The following is a 19464-nucleotide window of genomic DNA, read 5'->3' on the forward strand; positions in this document are numbered from 1 at the left end:
ATAAGGAAATCTCTGCAGAAAGACACAGATGAAAAGCTGATTTCTAATACATTCAGTGTGAACTGCTAAGAAGTATACGAGGGAGGACCCAAAAATAATGAGAATTGTTTTCTGGAGGCTGAAGGGGCGTCAGTTCCTCTGCATCATTTGGCCAAGCGGCATCCTTAGGGAAAGGTCTGTAAGGTCAGTGTAAATTTTTTCTTGAGCCTTGAACGTGTTTGCATCAAGTTCTGTTTCCCTTTGGAAGTTAACACAGTGCTTCAGGAGGCTTTCAAAGAAGAAGCTTTGAGCCACGTAAGGGTTTTTACCTTAAAGTGCTCAAGCGATTGTGGGATGCGTTGCAGAGAGAACGGCCAGAATTGCGGCAAGCAGGCGAGTGGCTTTTGCATCACAACAATGATCCCGGCTACACAGCACTGAGTGTGTGGCAGTTTCTCATGATAAACGGGATGACAGTGGTCCCCTCACCGGAATCCCCCACTTCTACTCCTCGGACCTTGCACCCTGCAATTTTTTCTTATTTTTAAGAATGAATAGGGACCTTAAAGGAAAGCATCGTCAGGATGTAGAAGAGGTCAAGATGCAAATGATGGAGGCACTGAAAGCTATCACTTTGTAAGAGTTTCAGAACATTTCTGAACAATGGAAAAAGTGGTGGGACATTTGTATTGTGTCTCAGGGAGATTATTTTGAGGGTGATTAAATTCTGCAGATGTTCAGAGAAATATACAATATTTTTTTTTTACATTCTTGTTATTTTTGGGTCCCCCCTCGTATGTCTAGGAGGACCAGAGTTGTCCATTGGCCTATCGTCATCCGCATGGTCTGGCCCCTGGAAGTGAATTGTGATCCAGAAGGTATATTAATTTCAAAACTTTTTTACCACTACTTTACAGAGGGATCTGAAATATTTGTATGTCCATGTGTGCATACAACACAACCCAGTGTGCAACTAAATTAAATGTGGTTTGAGATGACACGTTGGTGCAGCTTTTCCAGCCTTCACACTGTGCTGAAAATGCAAAAAGGGACCATAAAGCTCTGCAATGTAGAAGACAGCTTTATCACACACTAACTGGGTGCCACAGAAAGAGTTAACACTTTCCCTTCAGGGAAAGCAAAGATAAAGAAGACAGACTATACCAAAGGCAAGAAATGAATTGTTCTCCTCCACATTTAAGATTCTTCACTGGAACCAGGATCGAAGACACATTGCACACTACATGGAAGGGCCTGGGTCTTGTTTTATCTGGGCCAAGATTTATCAAAACTTCTGATACCCAGTGTATAGTTAACTATCCAACTCACATCAGTAATAACTGAACAGCATAGTAATTGCATATTCTCCAGTCCCTTAAAGCAACAGGGAGTATCAACAGTCATCCATGTCTATGGATTAAGCAAAAAAGTCACAAAGCTAAAACATTCCATGAAAAAAATCCTGTAAAATCAAAAAGGAATGCTCTACATAAACATGGAGCAGTCAACTGTGAGTTGTAAGTTACCTTTAAAATGTCTGTTTTTTGTCTTTTGCATTGTAAAAACCTATAAAGCCCTGCCTGGTTTTGTTTTTTTCATGGACAGAATAAAAAAATAATCAGCAGCAGTTTAGATTGATACTCAGATAGATGTGGACGTGGACATATTTGTTGGTACTCATACAACTCATTGGGAAAGTGCTGTTGGTGTCTTGAAAAGTGATGAAATGAGAAGCGATTATCGCCTATATGCCTGCATGCCTTTGATATGTGATTGAGTGAAGCAAAGCAAGTGTGAAAGGAAATCAAGTATTGTTTCTTCCACACAGATGCCATCCGTAGCTTTTTGACTGACAGTGGGCTCAGTGGAAGAAAACCCTGGAGGACTCCACTGTTGAAAGAAAAATATATAAACTCTAGACTGGGATTTGCCAGAATAAATATTGTAATCCACAATGCCTCTGGGAGAATGTCCTCTCGACAGATGAGACAAAACTGGAGTTTTTCGACAAGTCACATCAGCTCCATGTCCACAGGGTGCCTTGAGTCTGTACAGAGAACAATGTAATCTCAAGACATTGTGGAGCGAAACATACTGCCCAGTCTCAGAAAGCTCTGTCTCCCTCTCAAATCATGGATCCTCCAACAGGATAATGAGCCGAAACACACAGGTAAAAGCAAACAAGAATGGCTAAGAGCAAAACATTGGACTGTTCTGAAGTGGCTTTCCTGCCAAATATCTGTGGAAAGAACAGTCCGGACCCCCTTAAAACCTGATATAGCAGGTTAAATTACCTGTGGACAGGTGCAGAAGTCTCATGGCGAGCTCCAGGAATCACTTGTTTGCAGCGATGACCTCTAAAGGTTGTGCAACAAAATATTAGGTTAAGAGTCCTATCATTTGTGTCCATGCCATTTTCTGTTGAATCAAAACTCTAAAGCAAAGTCTGATTTGTGTTAAATACGAAATAAAAAAATGATGGATACCAATTACTTTTGTCAGTTTCAAGCTATTTCAGACACAATTGTGGGGGGTTCTTTGTTTGTGGAGGGGTACCAACAAATTTGTTCACATGTGATCGAGCGATACATAGACAGACAGACAGACAGACAGACAGGTAGACTTACCTCTACACACTGTTCCATTTTCTACAGACTCATGCCCAGCCTTGCAAATACAGCGCCCAATGGGTACCATCCATTCCCCGTCTCCATTGCAGTACAACTTAATTGGCACATCCACTTCCTCAGCGTTCGGCACACAAACACCACGAGCAGCCACCAAGGAGGTACTCTCGGCTCCAGAGAGAGTTTCATGAAAGATGGCCCCATTCTGGATGACTCGGGGGCACTTACGGTAAAACACTCGCACGGCAATCAGAGACATACACCCTCCATAGTCCTGGAAGGCCAGATAGAAGCCGTAGCGTGACACTGGGCCAAAGCTGCGCACCTCAGTGTTGATCTTCATGACTCTGCCCCCGAGATCAACCTGGGAAAAGCTCTCATCGGCTGCAATGGTGTCCACTTTGATCCAGGGGTTCTCCATCCAGGCTGGAAAGACTTTGTTGGCTGTGTCCGAATCCGATTCATAGTAGTAAAGATTAAAAGTCTCTTTGCACGAGCCCGGCACATTGGGAATGCTGCTGCAGTCTCGCACAGAGAACTTCATTTCCACGTGAATGCGCTGGGCCCCTCGCCGCCTGATGTATTTGGTCCGCACCCAGTTATTCTGGTTGCTTTCAAAAACATTACACACCTGATAGGTTCTAATGGTGTTCATGTTCTCATCATATCCACTTACTTCTTCCCACTGTGGAAGCAACAGAATAAAAAAAAACAAATGAGAAAAGTGAAGACATAAACAATTCAGCATTGATTCTGACAGGAGGCTCCAAGGAAGCAGAAGGAAATGGTAGAGGAAGCCTCACTTGAAAGATTTCATCTAAATTCTCTGGAATTTACATTACAGTCATCTACCTTTTTCCTTTTGTTGCTGGTTAGAAGGAGTATCGCCAACCCACAATTAGAAAAATACAGCAAGGGCTCACCACCAGTTGTGGAATGACACACTCGCACACAAATTTATCATCAAGAAAATGAAAGAAATCTCAAGGAAACCCAAATGGCTCAATGTCTCAAGAGGACACCAGAGTCTTCAGTGGTGTCAGTGTCACAGCATGAACTTGGGATTTGCCTACAAATTCGAATACCAAAACAGTTGGGATGCTCCAATCAGTTTTTATTAGGGCTGGTAATGATCATGGATTTCATGTAACTTGATATTGATTCCAATTTGTTTTCTTTATCTTTTAAAATTTATTTTACATTAGGCTCCAGCATGAAGGGCTGTGTAGAAGCCTTATGTTCTAAATTAAGTTGTTAATCTTGGAATTTTTACAATTAAACTGCAGACCATATGTTTTACCTAAAAGTCTGTAGGCTTATTGTTTGGCAACCTTAAAAAAAAGAAAATACATAAAATACTCATGAAAAACATACTTTTAACTAATAAATCATGTACTCAACACATATATCAATAATACATATGGCATAAAAGAAAATAAAATGTTTGTCATAATTAGAAGACACAATTCTAATAAAAGTAGAATGAGATAGGTTGAAATCTGTATGTTTGTAAATGTTCTGGTTCTTTCTCCCTGGCTTCAATGTTAACATTTAATAATTCTTTGCATTTATATCACACTTTTCTCACTACTCAAAGCACTCAGCAATTGCAGGTTAAGGGTCTTGCTCAAGGGCACAACAGAGCAGAGTCCCTATTGGCATTTACGGGATTCAAACCGGCAACCTTCTGATTGCCAGTGCAGATCTCTTGCCTCAGAGCCAGCCACTCTGTCTTTACATTTACATTTACAGTACACCATCTATTACAATGTAATTTGAAATGCATGTAGCAATAAAATGCATTCCAGTTATCATTCTAACAAATGGAGCATCACAAACATGTGAGTAATAAAATGCATTACATTTGTCATTTCAACAGATGGTGCATCCTAAACATTAACATTGCTTTTCTGAATCCCTTACCAAATGGCACATAACAGAGACATTTGCATTGCACTTTTCATTCCAATAAAAGGTGCATCACAAACATTTGTAGTAATGCATTTTATTTATTTACCTATGGGAGGGGCCAAGGAGGTTGGGTGCAGTGTGAGTTGGGTGGTGGCCGAAGGCGGGGACCTTGGCGGTCTGATCCTCGGCTACAGAAACTGGTTCTTGGGACGTGGAATGTCACCTCTCTGAAGGGGAAGGAGCCTGAGCTAGTGCGCGAGGTCGAGAGGTTCCAGATAGATATAGTCGGACTCACCTCGACGCACAGCTTGGACTCTGGAACCAATCTCCTTGAGAGGGGCTGGACTCTCTACCACTCTGTGGAGCCCCCGGTGAGAGGCGCCGAGCAGGTGTGGGCATACTTATTGCCCCCCGACTCGGAGCCTGTGCATTGGGGTTTACCCCGGTGGACGAGAGGGTGGCCTCCCTCCGCCTTCAGGTGGGGGGAAGGGTCCTGACTGTTGTTTGTGCGTATGCGCCGAACAGCAGTTTGGAGTATCCACCCTTTTTGGAGTCACTGAAGGGGGTGCTAGAGGGCATACCTTCTGGGGATTTCCTCGTTTTGCTGGGAGACTTCAATGCTCACGTAAGCAATGACAGTGAGACCTGGAAGGGCGTGATTGGGAGGAATGGCCCCCCCGATCTGAACCCGAGCGGTGTTTTGTTATTGGACTTCTGTGCTCGTCACGGATTGTCCATAATGAACACCATGTTCAAGCATAAGGGTGTTCATATGTGCACTTGGCACCAGGACACCCTAGGCCTCAGGTCGATGATCGACTTTGTGGTCGTGTTGTTGGACTTGCGGCCATATGTCTTGGACACTTGGGTGAAGAGAGGGCGGAGCTGTCAACTGATCACCACCTGGTGGTGAGTTGGCTTCGATGGTGGGGGAAGATGCCGGTCAGACCTGGTAGGCCCAAACGTGTTGTGAGGGTCTGCTGGGAACGGCTGGCAGAGTCCCCTGTCAGAAGAAGCTTCAACTCCCACCTCCGCCAGAACTTCGACCACGTCCCGAGGGAGGTGGGGGACATTGAGTCCGAATGGGCCATGTTCCATGCCTCTATTGTTGAGGCGGCTGACCGGAGCTGTGGCCGCAAGGTGGTCGGTGCCTGTCGTGGCGGCAATCCCCGAACCCGTTGGTGGACACCGGCGGTGAGGGATGCCGTCAAGCTGAAGAAGGAGTCCTATAGGACCTTTTGTCTCTGGAGGCAGCTGATAGGTACCGGCGGGCCAAGCGGAACGCGGCTTCGGTTGTTGCTGAGGCAAAAACTCGGGCATGGGAGGAGTTTGGAGAGGCCATGGAGAACGACTTTCGGACGGCTTCGAGGAGATTCTTGTCCACCGTCCGGCGTCTCAGGAGGGGGAAGCAGTGCAGTGTCAACACCGTATATGGTGGGGATGGTGCGCTGCTGACCTCGACTTCGGGCGCTTGGGTCGGTGGGAGTACTTCGAAGACCTCCTCAATCCATGAGATACGCCCGGAGTTCCTTAAGGCTCTGGATGTTGTAGGACTGTCTTGGTTGACACGTCTCTGCAACACTGCATGGACATCGGGAACAGTGCCTCTGGATTGGCAGACCGGGGTGGTGGTCCCCCTCTTTAAAAAGGGGGACCGGAGGGTGTGTTCCAACTATAGAGGGATCACATTCCTCAGCCTCCCTGGAAAAGTCTATTCGGGGGTTCTGGAGAGGAGGGTCCGTCGGATAGTCGAACCTCGGATTCAGGAGGAACAGTGTGGTTTTCGTCCTGGTCGTGGAACAGTGGACCAGCTCTTCACCCTTAGCTGAGTCCTGGAGGGTGCATGGGAGTTTGCCCGACCGGTCTACATGTGTTTTGTGGACTTGGAAAAGGCGTTCGACCGTGTCCCTCGAGGAATCCTGTGGGGGGTGCTCGGGAGTATGGGGTACGGACCCCCTGATAAGAGCTGTTCGGTCTCTGTACAACCGGTGTCAGAGCCTGGTCCGCATTGCCGGCAGTAAGTCGAGCCCGTTTCCAGTGAGAGTTGGACTCCGCCAGGGCTGCCCTTTGTCACCGATTCTGTTCATAACTTTTATGGATAGAATTTCTAGGCGCAGCCAGGGTGTTGAAGGGGTCCGGTTTGGTGGACTCAGGATTGGGTCACTGCTTTTTGCAGATGATGTTGTCCTGTTTGCTTCATCAGGCCGTGATCTTCAGCTCTCTGGATCGGTTCGCAGCTGAGTGTGAAGCGGCTGGGATGAGAATCAGCACCTCCAAATCTGAGACCATGGTCCTCAGCTGGAAAAGGGTGGGGTGCCCTCTCAGGGTTGGGGGAGAGATCCTGCCCCAAGTGGAGGAGTTCAAGTATCTCGGGGTCTTGTTCACGAGTGAGGGAAGAATGGAGCGTGAGGTCGACAGGCGGATCGGTGCAGCGTCCGCAGTGATGCAGGCTCTGCATCAGTCTGTCGTGGTGAAAAAGGAGCTGAGCTGTAAGGCAAAGCTCTCAATTTACCAGTCGATCTACTTTCCTACCCTCACCTATGGTCATGAGCTATGGGTAGTGACCGAAAGAACGAGATCGCGAATACAAGCGGCTGAAATGAGTTTCCCCCGCAGGGTGTCTGGGCTTTCCCTTAAAGATACGGTGAGAAGCTCAGTCATCCGGGAGGGGCTCAGAGTAGAACCGCTGCTCCTCCGCATCGAGAGGAGTCAGATGAGGTGGCTCGGGCATCTGATCAGGATGCCTCCTGGACGCCTCCCTGGTGAGGTGTTCCGGGCACGTCCAACCGGAAGGAGGCCCCCGGGGAAGACCCAGGACACGCTGGAGGGACTATGTCTCCCGGCTGGCCTGGGAACGCCTTGGATTCTCCCGGAAGAGCTGGAAGAAGTGGCTGGGGAGAGGGAAGTTTGGGCCTCTCTGCTTAAGCTGCTGCCCCCGTGACCCAACCTCGGATAAGCGGAAGAGGATGGATGGATGGATGGATGGAAATGTTAGTGATGTGCCATCTTTTGGAATGACAAATGCAATGTCGCTTATTATTACAAAATACATTCCAACAGATGGTGCACTGCAAAAGTTAAGGCTGAGGCCAATGAGAAAGAACACTCATAAGACACCCATAAATCTAACCGAAGTTAAGGTTACAGGAAAATATGGCTTCTAAAGTGAGATTTAGTATCTCACTCACAGCTAAATAATAAAATGAACTTCATGTTGTACTCCAAGGTTAAATTTCTCTATTAATGCTAACAGGGGGAAATGCAAATATGCCATTCTAAGATGGAGACTGCATTCAAGTCTAAGCTGGTCATTAATGCCAAAATAGCCTGAATAGTCTAAGAGATAAGTGACAGAAAGACTAGACATGCTAAACAAGGCAGCATATATCAGTAAACAACAGGAAAGCCTTCTCACATTGATGTAGACATCACATCATCCTTAACAAAACGATAAGTATTTGTGTGTTTGTTTTTGTGTCCATTCGGTTACTGTATCTCTGCCATTCCAAAAATGGTGCATCACAAACATTTGTTATAATAAAGAGTTGATTACATTTGTCATTCTAACAGATCGCTTATCACAAATGTTTGTAGCACTAAAATGCATTACATGTGTCATTCCAACAGATGGTACATCACATACATAAGCACTGCTTTTATAAATCCCCTATCAAATGGCAAAAAACAAAGACATGGCAACTGGACACACTCGAAGATACACAGACACTTGTCCTTTTATTAAGGTGGATGCTAATAAGATGTTTATCGAGAAGATACAAGGCTAACATACACGTTTGGCTCTTATGCTAATGAGTCATTTATTAAGCAATATGTGCAAATTCTTCTTTCTTTTTTTCTAATTCTAAATATAAGCTGCTGTTCTAATTAGAAGCCTTCTAACAATCTACACTCAAACAAAAATTTGATTAAAGGACAGAATGAAAAGTTCTGAACTCATTAAATGGCTCCTCTTTTCATTTCTGTTGATGACACACCTCTTGTTTAGCTCCACAACATATACGTCTGCCATTCCACTCCACTCCATGCACAGGGCGACTCCTCAGATTCCTTTTTTTATCAGTTCCTTACTCCAAATGTCTTAGGCTGATATTCCAGTCGCCTTTCTAAAGTCTGTCTTTCTGCTCTCTGTTTACAGGAAGTTCCAGCAGCAAAACTGTGCATACACTTGCTCAAGTAATGAAGCACTGCAACTAAATTACCATAAATCTTGAGATCGGTCAGTTTATGGATCATAATAATAATAATAATTCATTACATTTATATAGCGGTTTTCTCAGTACTCAAAGCATCAATCGAGTTATTTGAAATGAAAACTGGCTGATTTAGACTGGTGGATGATCAATCTGAGCATTCCTACCAAACACCCTGAGCACACCAAATAAAACCAGTGGGTCCCTTTCGAAAATTAATTTCCAGGAGGTATTTGGTTCCACGGAGGAAACTGGAGTCTTTAAGGAAATCTTAAAAGGAATGCCAAGGAAAATAAGACCCCAACTAAAACTGAAGCACTCAAAAAAAGAAGCAGAGTTTTCATGGCCAATTGGGTCTGCAAAGGAAAGTATGTTGTCTGAGTGTCTGTAAAGCAGTCCACAAGTCTCAAGAGAGAGACCCTGAAGGAATCTGAAGAACAAGATGAAAGTACAACTTGTAAGGAAGGTCCTAATTGTAGATGATATTACGGCCGAGGTGCAAACTGGCTTGATCTGAAGACAGATTAATTAAAGAGACATGGAGTTGGAAGAGGAATTAGGAGAGTCTGTTAAAAAGAGGCAAGGTCAAATGAGAAAGACAAAAGCACTAGCATCTTAGCCAAAACAAAATCTGGAGGTCATAGTCAAAAATAAAGCGAACTGACATCTTAATGTAACTAGATACCCTTTCCCTAACCATAGTAATTTGTCATAAACATTTGCTGTAAACTTCTATTAATATCTAAAACTTGAACGGTGACTACAGCCTGCTGCCTTCTTCAATACCATCTGAATCTCATCACAAGTAGTGTCACTTATTGTCACTAGCCATAGTCAATAGTAATAGTGGCACAATTGAAAAATTAAAGAAAATTAACTTTGTGATGGCAATTTTAATCATCAAAAAACAAAATAAACAGTTTATACTTCAAAAATCATTTCTAAGAACTTTGCCCAGAACATTTATGACAGGAGAATTTTCATCCGGGAATCCACTTCAACCAAGTCAGCCTCCGTGGAGGAAATCTGAGACTCTGACCCTAAGAAAACCACAGTACTTTGAGGAAGCCTAGTCTTTTAAGAAGATAAGAAACTCCAGAGTTCTTGGTTCATCCCAGCCTCCTTAAGGGAAATAAAAGTCTCAGGTAAAATTTGGAAGAAGCCTGAGTCCCAGAATGAGGTTAGAGACACCGCAGCATGTACACCAAGCTTCACGTGGGATGCCTTTATTGGATCGACAAGATTGGGATTTCATGGTGACCCCATTTTTTGCTTTGACATGTTCCTAACTTCACAGCTATTAAGAAAGAAGCTGTGCTTAGTGGGACACACAAAGGAGGTGAGCAATTGTGTGGTGCACATGGAAGACTGGACTAAGATGAGGATTTTGTTGTTATCTGTTTTTTGTTTTGGAACCATTTTGATACATGTACTAAAGTCCGAAAGCTGCCATCAATATCAATGTTGCAGTTAAATGTTTAGTACAGACTGTGAACAACTGGGGGTGCCACAAAGCCCCAAACACAAATACAAAAACAAGTCCTTGGTTCAAAACAAAGGGATTTATTATAAAGCAATATCTTCCAATGACAATATGTAGTATTCTTCTTCTCTTTTTTTTCTGCACCGCACTACTACTACTTCTCTCCTCTGCCGGTTCCGACTCGCCTGGACAAGGCAGAGCAGCTCCTTTTATTGCAGACCCTGAAGTACCCTGAATGTCCTAAAACTGGGGCTCGAAAGCACTTCCGGGTACAGCTGAAGTTCAACAAAGAAGGGCTCTCTTCAGTGGTCCCCTGGCAGCACTCATGGATCCCAATGAACTACAAGTCCCATGATGCATCATGGGCATTCACAGGGGTACCTTCGTCCTGGGATGCTGCCACCTAATGTATAGAGAAAGACAATAACTTAAATACTGTATATTGCCTTCCCCTGTCCTTCCGTGATATTGGTGTCCTTTCCAGGTAAAGATCCCAAATCAATTCCGGCCAGAACACCAGTCCCAGTGTGTCATCCTTCACAACATCCAATACAGATAGATCGATAGATAGATCGATAGATAGATCGATAGATAGATAGATAGATAGATTAGATAGATAAGATAGATAGATAGATAGATAGATAGATAGATAGATAGATAGATAGATAGATAGATAGATAGATAGATAGATAGATAGATAGATAGATAAGATAGATAGCACTGTATTTGTCCCAAGGTACTACATAAAATAACAAAAGGATGTTGTGTACTTATAAAGGATTTAAGATTTCTTATTGAAAGTGTCCAGCCATTTACGGCAATGAAACAGGGAGACTGCTTACAGACCATTTCACAGAAAACATTCGTGCCATTAAAATAAAACACTTCACAAAGCCTTTTGTAGAGCACATCACATCCCTTTAAATGTAGCCACACTGATTTCTCTGTTTGTGTTCTTTCACACGGCTTCAGATGCACTTTTCAAAGAAATTAAAAGAAGCTCGGCTCATTCGCAGTCTGGGACAACATATCTCTCCAACTCTTAATGACTGACTAACTTTTTGATTTCTTCCTTTGTCTTCTCCAGTGGCCACTTTCTCCCACCTACTCTCTCCTTTTCTCCTTTCATCAAGACTAAGTTTGTTCCCTGCTATGTTACCTGCTCTTTCCTTTTCAGTTGCACACCTGATGAAGGCTATACAGCTGAAACATTATGTCTTTAGTTGTCTCTTCAGTGTGGAAATAACCTTTAACCTTTTTTCCCATTTTAAGATGTCAATCATCATAAAAAGGAAATATAGAAAACATTCTTCAAATGTGTGTTATAGTTTGTTTAAAGTAGTTCACTATAATGTGCACTACAAAAGTCACTATAAAAGTAAAGCTACGGACATTATATGCTACACAAGTAAATAATAGATGAGAGGCACTACAAAATAAATGTCCTTAGAGTATGAAAATTTAAGGTGCTTTTAGGAAGTCTTCAGACACCTTCACTTTTTCACATTTTGTTATATTTCAGCCTTATGCTAGAATCATCCATCTATCCATCCATCCATTATCCAACCCGCTATATCCTAACTACAGGGTCACGGGGGTCGGCTGGAGCCAATCCCAGCCAGTACAGGGCGCAAGGCAGGAGACAAACCCTGGGCATAATGCCAGCCCACCGCAGGGCACACACACACACCAAGCACACTCTAGGGGCAATTTAGGATCGCCAATGCATCTAACCTGCATGTCTTTGGACTATGGGAGGGAACCGGAGTACCCGGAGGAAACCCACGCAGACACAGGGAGAACAGCTAAAATCATTTAAATTAATTTTTTCCCTCATCAAGCAATGCTGAATAACCCAGAATGACATGATGAAACGATAACTGTAACAAATTTATTAAAAATAAAACACTGAAATATCCCATTGAAACAAACATTTAGACCCTTTGCTGTGACACTTGGTTCAAGTGCATCTATTTCTATTGATCGATGTTGAGATGTTCCTACACCTTGCTTGGCGTGCACTTGTGATCAATTGAATTGAATGGACATGATTAGAAAAGGCATCTGCTTGTCTATGCATAACTATGTGCATCCAAGCAAAAACCAAGCCATGAGTTTGAAGGAAGTACCTGCAGAGCTTAGACACACGATTGTATTGAGACACATACTGTATCTGGAGAAGGATACACAAATTTCTGCAGTACTGATGTTTCCCAAGAATACAATGGAATCCATTATTCTTAAATGAAAACGTTTTGAACAACCCCCAACTCTTTCTAGAGCTGACCACCCATAATGAGCAATCAGGGGACAAGGGCCGTTAGTGAGTCGACCAAGACACCAATGGTCACTCTGGATGAGGTCTTTGTGGAGATGGGAGAAACTTTCAGAAGGACAATCATCACTGCTACACTCCACAAGTCTGGGCTTTAAGGCAGAGTGGCCAGACATCACATGAAAGCTCACTTGGAGTTTGTAAAAAGGAACCTAAAGGACTCACAGACTGTTAGAAACAAGATTCTCTAGTTTGATGAATCCAAGTGTGTGATGCCTGTTGAATCAAACCCAAGAAGACTTTAAATCTTTAATGGCTGCCAAAGGTGATGTAACAAAGTACCAAGTAAAGGTGCTGAATATTTGTATCAATGTGATTTTCCTGTTTTTTATTTTTAATACATTTACACACAATTCTACAGTTTTGTTTTTGTGACTTGATGTGGGGAAAAAATAATTTAAATGATTTGAGTACAAGGCTACAACATAACAAAATGTGTAAAACGTGAAGGGCTCAGAATACAGGCACCGTATCAAACTGACTGGTTAGGCTGCGTTGTAAAGCATTTGCACTCTTTAAGAAGGTTGTGCCACAACAGACTTGTTAGTGCAGACTTGCACAGACTTCGTCCAGTCAAAGACCACTGAATCCCATGATCCCCTCAAAGCAGAGCTGACCTTGTATTTCATGGCCTGTGGCCCATTAGCCCTCCCAGGGTGAACTACAGCTGCCCAGGACCATCAGGATTAACCTCGACCTTAACACACTGGCAAAGTAGGATGAAAAAGTTGGTGCTGTGGCCTCGGCAGCCCCACACTTGTTCACTCCTCACTTCACAGCTGACATAATCCTTCAAATTAGTAAGCACTTAATGAGGATTTCGACAGGCGAGCGGGAAAGTCAACTTCCAATTAAAATCCAAATCACATATAACAATGTCTCTGTCTAATTACACAAAACTACTCTTTTTTTCCATGCCCTGATTAAATACCATTGAGAAAACGACAACACAAAAGAAAAAATTCAGTCTGGTGTATGGTGGGTTAGGGCAAAGGCTCAATTATGTACTTTTTTTTTTTTAATTTTTATTATTTTCTAATGGATTTAACTTTTTTAGACACTGGTTTTTTATTTTCAAAAACAAAGTGGAGGCTGGGGAGGAGAGCACAAAACAATTTTATTATGCCGCAAAATGTTGTTCAAAAATAAAAGTGCATGTAGTGTGTGTGGGGACGGAGGAGCAGGAGTGGGGGTTTGGGTATTGTGGATGTTCAACGAAAATCTCCTTCTGAGGTTCTCTTTTTTTGTCATTTGGGCTTTCATTGAAACCAGTCAAGGGAACCAATTGGGACATAATAAGAGAGGAGCAGCTGAGCAGAGTGTGTGAAGTTAGACTAAACATCTTCATCTCCATTCATGAGTGGGGGCCGCTTCTTCTGTGTCTTAGTGTGATCACGTTTTTGTACTTATTCACACCAGATTAGGCTACTGAAGCTTAACCCCAATGATGGGAGAAACTGGACCCATAGTGCACTAAACAGAAAAACAGAAACCAAGAAGGTTTAAGTTATTAAACTGCAGTGAGGCAAACCTCCGGCACTTCCTCAGTACCTATACTGCTCAAGTTGGGCCCCGCCAGTACCATGGCTACAGGAACTTGTGATGCCCCGTACCCACCATACACATCAGCGGTCTAACTTGGGGGCATCTAGTAAGTCAAAGTGGGGATAAATCAGAGAGAGTGAGACATTGACAAGATGGTGCAAAAATAGTCTGTTATTTATTTAAAGCATGATGGTACCAAAAATATCCCAAAATTAAGTATAATTTTATACTTTATAAAGTATGAAAAAATAATCATACAGGCAAGTCCATCAATTCACAGTTCTTAAGTGTATGCATAAATATGAGAAATAAAAATAAGACAAGAACACAGGGACTCTAGTCCTTTTCCCTTCTCCTTTGCCAAGGCTGCTCGAAGGGACCTAAAGACTTCTTCTAAAAGTAAAATAATTAAAATTAAACTAATGTCCTGCCTCACCACATTATCCTCATTTCTCTGTTCTCTAGGGGATGATCAAGAGTAAGTGCACCCTCTCCTAGCCTTGTTCAGGCTGCTCCAGTGTACACTAACAAAAACGAAGACCACCTTGGACATCCATCTTAGTATTTTTATACGCCCTCAGGATCACTTCCTGCAATCCCACACGGCCCCTTCCAAGGTGACTAGTGCACCTTCGTGTGGAGTGGTCTATGTGCCATAACCTAGAAGGAAGGCTTCCAAATGTGTACAGCCATATACACCACCCCAACTTCAATTACCCTCTGGTAAGAAATCTCATTTCTTTCTTTTGGGCCCTTTACTCACACTAAAAATGGCTTCATTACTTTTATTCACTCCCTTGCAGCTTGGTACCTTGTACCAGAGTATCTCCTCACATCCAGGTTTGGGTGACTCGTGTAGCGCTCCACAAGCACAGCACAGCTGCCTTACATTTTCCCTCACCAGATCTCTCATCAGCACCATCTTTAATTAATCAAGGTAAGCACCCTGTCACTATTTAAACAAAAAGGAAAGTCCATAAATAGTTCCATTAATTCACTAGTATACACGTGTGACTTAAAACAGAACTGTACTCTATACGAGGTCTGTCCAAACAGAAACCAAACTTCTTAGAATGGACATCAATGAGTCACAGAGCCATAGCAGTGCTGTGACACTGACCTTTAAAAACCCTACTTGCTCAATCCTGCCACGTGAATTAGTCATCGAGTACACGCAGTGCAGCAAACTTGTCTCCTATGCATTTTGCAATTTGAAATATGAACTTTCACATGTTTCCGTGAAATTCTGTGTGAAACTGGAAAAAACTTTTACCAAGAATTTTCGGATGCTGCAGTAAGCTTATGGTGGGGACTGTTTAAGCCACACACAATGTTATGAATATTATGCAGATGGATTGTGTTACTACAACATTTTCATTTATTTATTTTTTAATAATAGGAAACGCTTAACTTTAGAACACAATTTTGTGTAGCAAATGCACATGTAGCATTTTTGCAAAGAAATAACTTCAGCTTGAAAAATACCAAACTTACCCTTTAAGGAATAATTTCAGCACAGTGTGGAAACCCCTAGGCAGGTGTATCTAATAAGGTAGCCCACAAGTGTACATATATAGTGTAATTGATGAGAAGATACATAGAGACTGTATTCTGTGAAAGGTGCTTTATAATCCTATCTGTTAACCCATTCTTTTTGTCATGCATTAAAATTAACAACCATTAGTGAATTAGCTTCACAAACAAATTACCATTAAAGGTGTTACAATATTCATAATGACTTACTCAATATCTCTTTTTTTTTTAATGATCCCAAGAAAGGTGCTAAAGAAAACGTCATAAATATTATTTGAGCTGGTCCTATTTCTCCTTTGTGCATCAGTGAAATCAAGATGTTTAAAACATTCTCAGAGGTGGAGTGCAGTGAAATGTGCTCTGTACTCTAAGATTTCTTAACTGATTGCTTTTCCCAAGTGTTTTTATGTTTTGTTCCCTCTCAAGGGCCCTCATTAAAACTGCCAAAGTGATTACTTAGTAAAGTACTGCGAGAAAATGCTTACCATGAAAGGTGCTATACTGTATATACAGACGGATGTTAATTTACTGAATGGGTCTTCTTTCTAATAAGCTCATGAAAAACACAAACTAGAATTATTAATTGCCTCCACTGTATTATATCAATTCAGCTGCACTACCATTAGGCTAACTAGACAGTATGGGTACAGCGAGTATGGCACTGGCCTCGACACCACAAGGCTTTAAATTCAATTCTTGCTTCTGAACTTAAGCAAGTCGCTTAATCTGGATGTACTCCAGTCATGAAAATAAATCTATAAAGGGATAAATGGACTTGGATAAAGGTGCCATACAAATACAGTGGGATGCAAAAGTTTGGGCAACCTTGTTAATAGTCATTATTTTCCTGTATAAATTGTTGGTTGTTACGATAAAAAATGTCAGTTAAATATATCATATAGGAGACACACACAGTGATATTTGAGAAGTGAAATGAAGTTTATTGGATTTACAGAAAGTGTGCAATAATTGTTCAAACAAAATCAGGCAGGTGCATAAATTTGGGCACCGTTGTCATTTTATTGATTCCAAAACTTTTAGAACTAATTATTGGAACTCAAATTGGCTTGGTAAGCTCAGTGACCCCTGACCTACATACACAGGTGAATCCTATAATGAGAAAGAGTATTTAAGGGGGTCAATTGTAAGTTTCCCTCCTCCTTTAATTTTCTCTGAAGAGTAGCAACATGGGGTCACAAAACAACTCTCAAATGACCTGAAGATGAAGATTGTTCACCATCATGGTTTAGGGGAAGGATACCGAAAGCTGTCCCAGAGATTTAAGCTGTCTGTTTCCACAGTTAGGAACATATTGAGGAAATGGAAGACCACAGGCTCAGTTCAAGTTAAGGCTCGAAGTGGCAGACCAAGAAAGATTTCGGATAGACAGAAGCGATGAATGGTGAGAACAGTCAGAGTCAACCCACAGACCAGCACCAAAGACCTACAACATCATCTTGCAGCAGATGGAGTCACTGTGCATCGTTCAACCATTCGGCGCACTTTACACAAGGAGATGCTGTATGCGAGAGTGATGCAGAGGAAGCCTTTTCTCCGCCCACAGCACAAACAGAGCCGCTTGAGGTCTGCTCAAGCACATTTGGACAAGCCAGCTTCATTTTGGAATAAGGTGCTGTGGACTGATGAAACTAAAATTGAGTTATTTGGGCATAACAAGGGCGTTATGCATGGAGGAAAAAGAACACAGCATTCCAAGAAAAACACCTGCTACCTACAGTAAAATATGGTGGTGGTTCCATCATGCTGTGTGGCCAGTGCAGGGACTGGGAATCTTGTCAAAGTTGAGGGACGCATGGATTCCACTCAGTATCAGCAGATTCTGGAGACCAATGTCCAGGAATCAGTGACAAAGCTGAAGCTGCGCCGGGGCTGGATCTTTCAACAAGACAACGACCCAAACACTGCTCAAAATCCACTAAGGCATTCATGCAGAGGAACAAGTACAACGTTCTGGAATGGCCATCTCAGTCCCCAGACCTGAATATAATTGAAAATCTGTGGTGTGAGTTAAAGAGAGCTGTCCATGCTCGGAAGCCATCAAACCTGAATGAACTAGAGATGTTTTGTAAAGAGGAATGGTCCAAAATACCTTCAACCACAATCCAGACTCTCATTGGAACCTACAGGAAGCGTTTAGAGGCTGTAATTTCTGCAAAAGGCGGATCTACTAAATATTGATTTCATTTCTTTTTTGTGGTGCCCAAATTTATGCACCTGCCTGATTTTGTTTGAACAATTATTGCACACTTTCTGTAAATCCAATAAACTTCATTTCCCTTCTCAAATACCACTGTGTGTGTCTCCTATATGATATATTTAACTGACATTTTTTATCGTAACAACCAACGATTTATACAGGAAAATAATGACTATTAAAAAGGTTGCCCAAACTTTTGCATCCCACTGTATACACACATTTAAAAGGTGTAGGACAGAAGTAAAATGTAAATTAAAGGAAAAAGCAGTGATTTTATAAATGCTCTTTTGCCCATATTTAATTGAAAACAGTACAAAGACAGAATATGTAAAGATTAAGCTAATCAACTTCATTTATTTTGGTAAATATACACTAATACACTCTCCAAAATATCATGACAGGAGTATGCTTACCACTGTGTTACATTGCCTTCCCTTTTAATAACATTCAATGGTCACTTGAGAACTGAAGACTCTTTAATTGTTGAAAGTTGGATATTTTTCCCATTCTTGCTTAATACAGGACTTTAGCTGCTCAGCCCTCCTGAGTTTCTAATGGTGTATTTGGCACTTCATAATGCATCACCTGTTTTCAGTGGGAGACATGATTGGACTGCAGGCACCCACACTCTCTGATTACAAAGCCACGATATGTGCTGAATATGGCAAGGACATCTCCAAAAAAGACATCATCTAGACGACAGCATACTGTATGTTGCTACAAAGGCATATGTACCCTTCAGCATTAATGGTGTCTTCACAGATGTTCAAGTTTCCCATACCATGGGCATTAACAATATTTACATACCATTAACAGGAGCGGAGTTATGAACCTGGCATTGGTAACAATCAGGATGATCCTTTTCCCACTTTACCACAGAAAAAACAGTGTAAATGTTCTGCACAAACAAGTTGAAAGGTGGACTCATCAGCCCCATCATCAGTCCATCTCAGATCCTCCCGAAGAAGTTGGCAGCCATTCTGGATTTAGCTGATATGTGAATTCCTCTTTGGGTTTGTAAAGTTTTAGCTTACATTTGTAGATGCTGTGATGAACTGACAATAGATTTACTACCAAGCCAGTGCATTTACATTTATTACAGAAGAAGGTTGGTGTTTACATGCAGTGCCTTTTGAGGGTTCAAATTTCATGGACATCCAGTATTGTTGTTTGTGAACTTACCCTTCATGCACACCAATTCTCCAGGATTCTGTGGATCTTTCAATGAGGTTATGGACTATTGATGTAGATGATGAAACCCCTAAGTTCTTTGCAGTCGTATGTTGAGAAATGTTCAACTATTCGCTCACACAGTTTAACACAAAGTTGAGAGCAGTAACCCATGTTCACTTGTAAATGACTAGGGCCTTCAACAGATGCTCCACTGAAACCCACTTATGACAACAAGACTCAAACCACCGATTTACCTGTGAAAAGTTCCAAAACACTGTTTTGCTTACACATTTCCCAGGTAAACAGGCGCCTGTCCCAACTTTTGTGGAACACGTTGCAGGAATCAAAATCAGAATTAAGTAAATATTTACAAATTTAGGGTTTCAATATGCAAGGTTTTGAGGCAGTTCTTGCCTGAAGACGGGGCCTGAGCTGCCATGAAAGCTTAC

General features: G+C 42.2%; 1 protein-coding gene across 5 annotated transcripts in view; it reads right to left on the minus strand.

Annotated features, from left to right (window-relative positions):
- Positions 1–19464, minus strand: part of LOC120530911 (ephrin type-B receptor 2) — a 478580-nt gene that overhangs the window by 215771 nt on the left and 243345 nt on the right. For all 5 annotated transcript variants that reach the window (XM_039755704.1, XM_039755705.1, XM_039755703.1 and 2 more), the window contains exon 3: positions 2607–3291. In XM_039755704.1, coding sequence (XP_039611638.1) covers positions 2607–3291 — 685 coding nt within the window. The remainder of the gene's footprint in view (positions 1–2606; positions 3292–19464) is intronic.

Source organism: Polypterus senegalus, chromosome 6 (assembly GCF_016835505.1).
Source record: "Polypterus senegalus isolate Bchr_013 chromosome 6, ASM1683550v1, whole genome shotgun sequence".
Lineage (NCBI taxonomy): Eukaryota > Metazoa > Chordata > Cladistia > Polypteriformes > Polypteridae > Polypterus > Polypterus senegalus.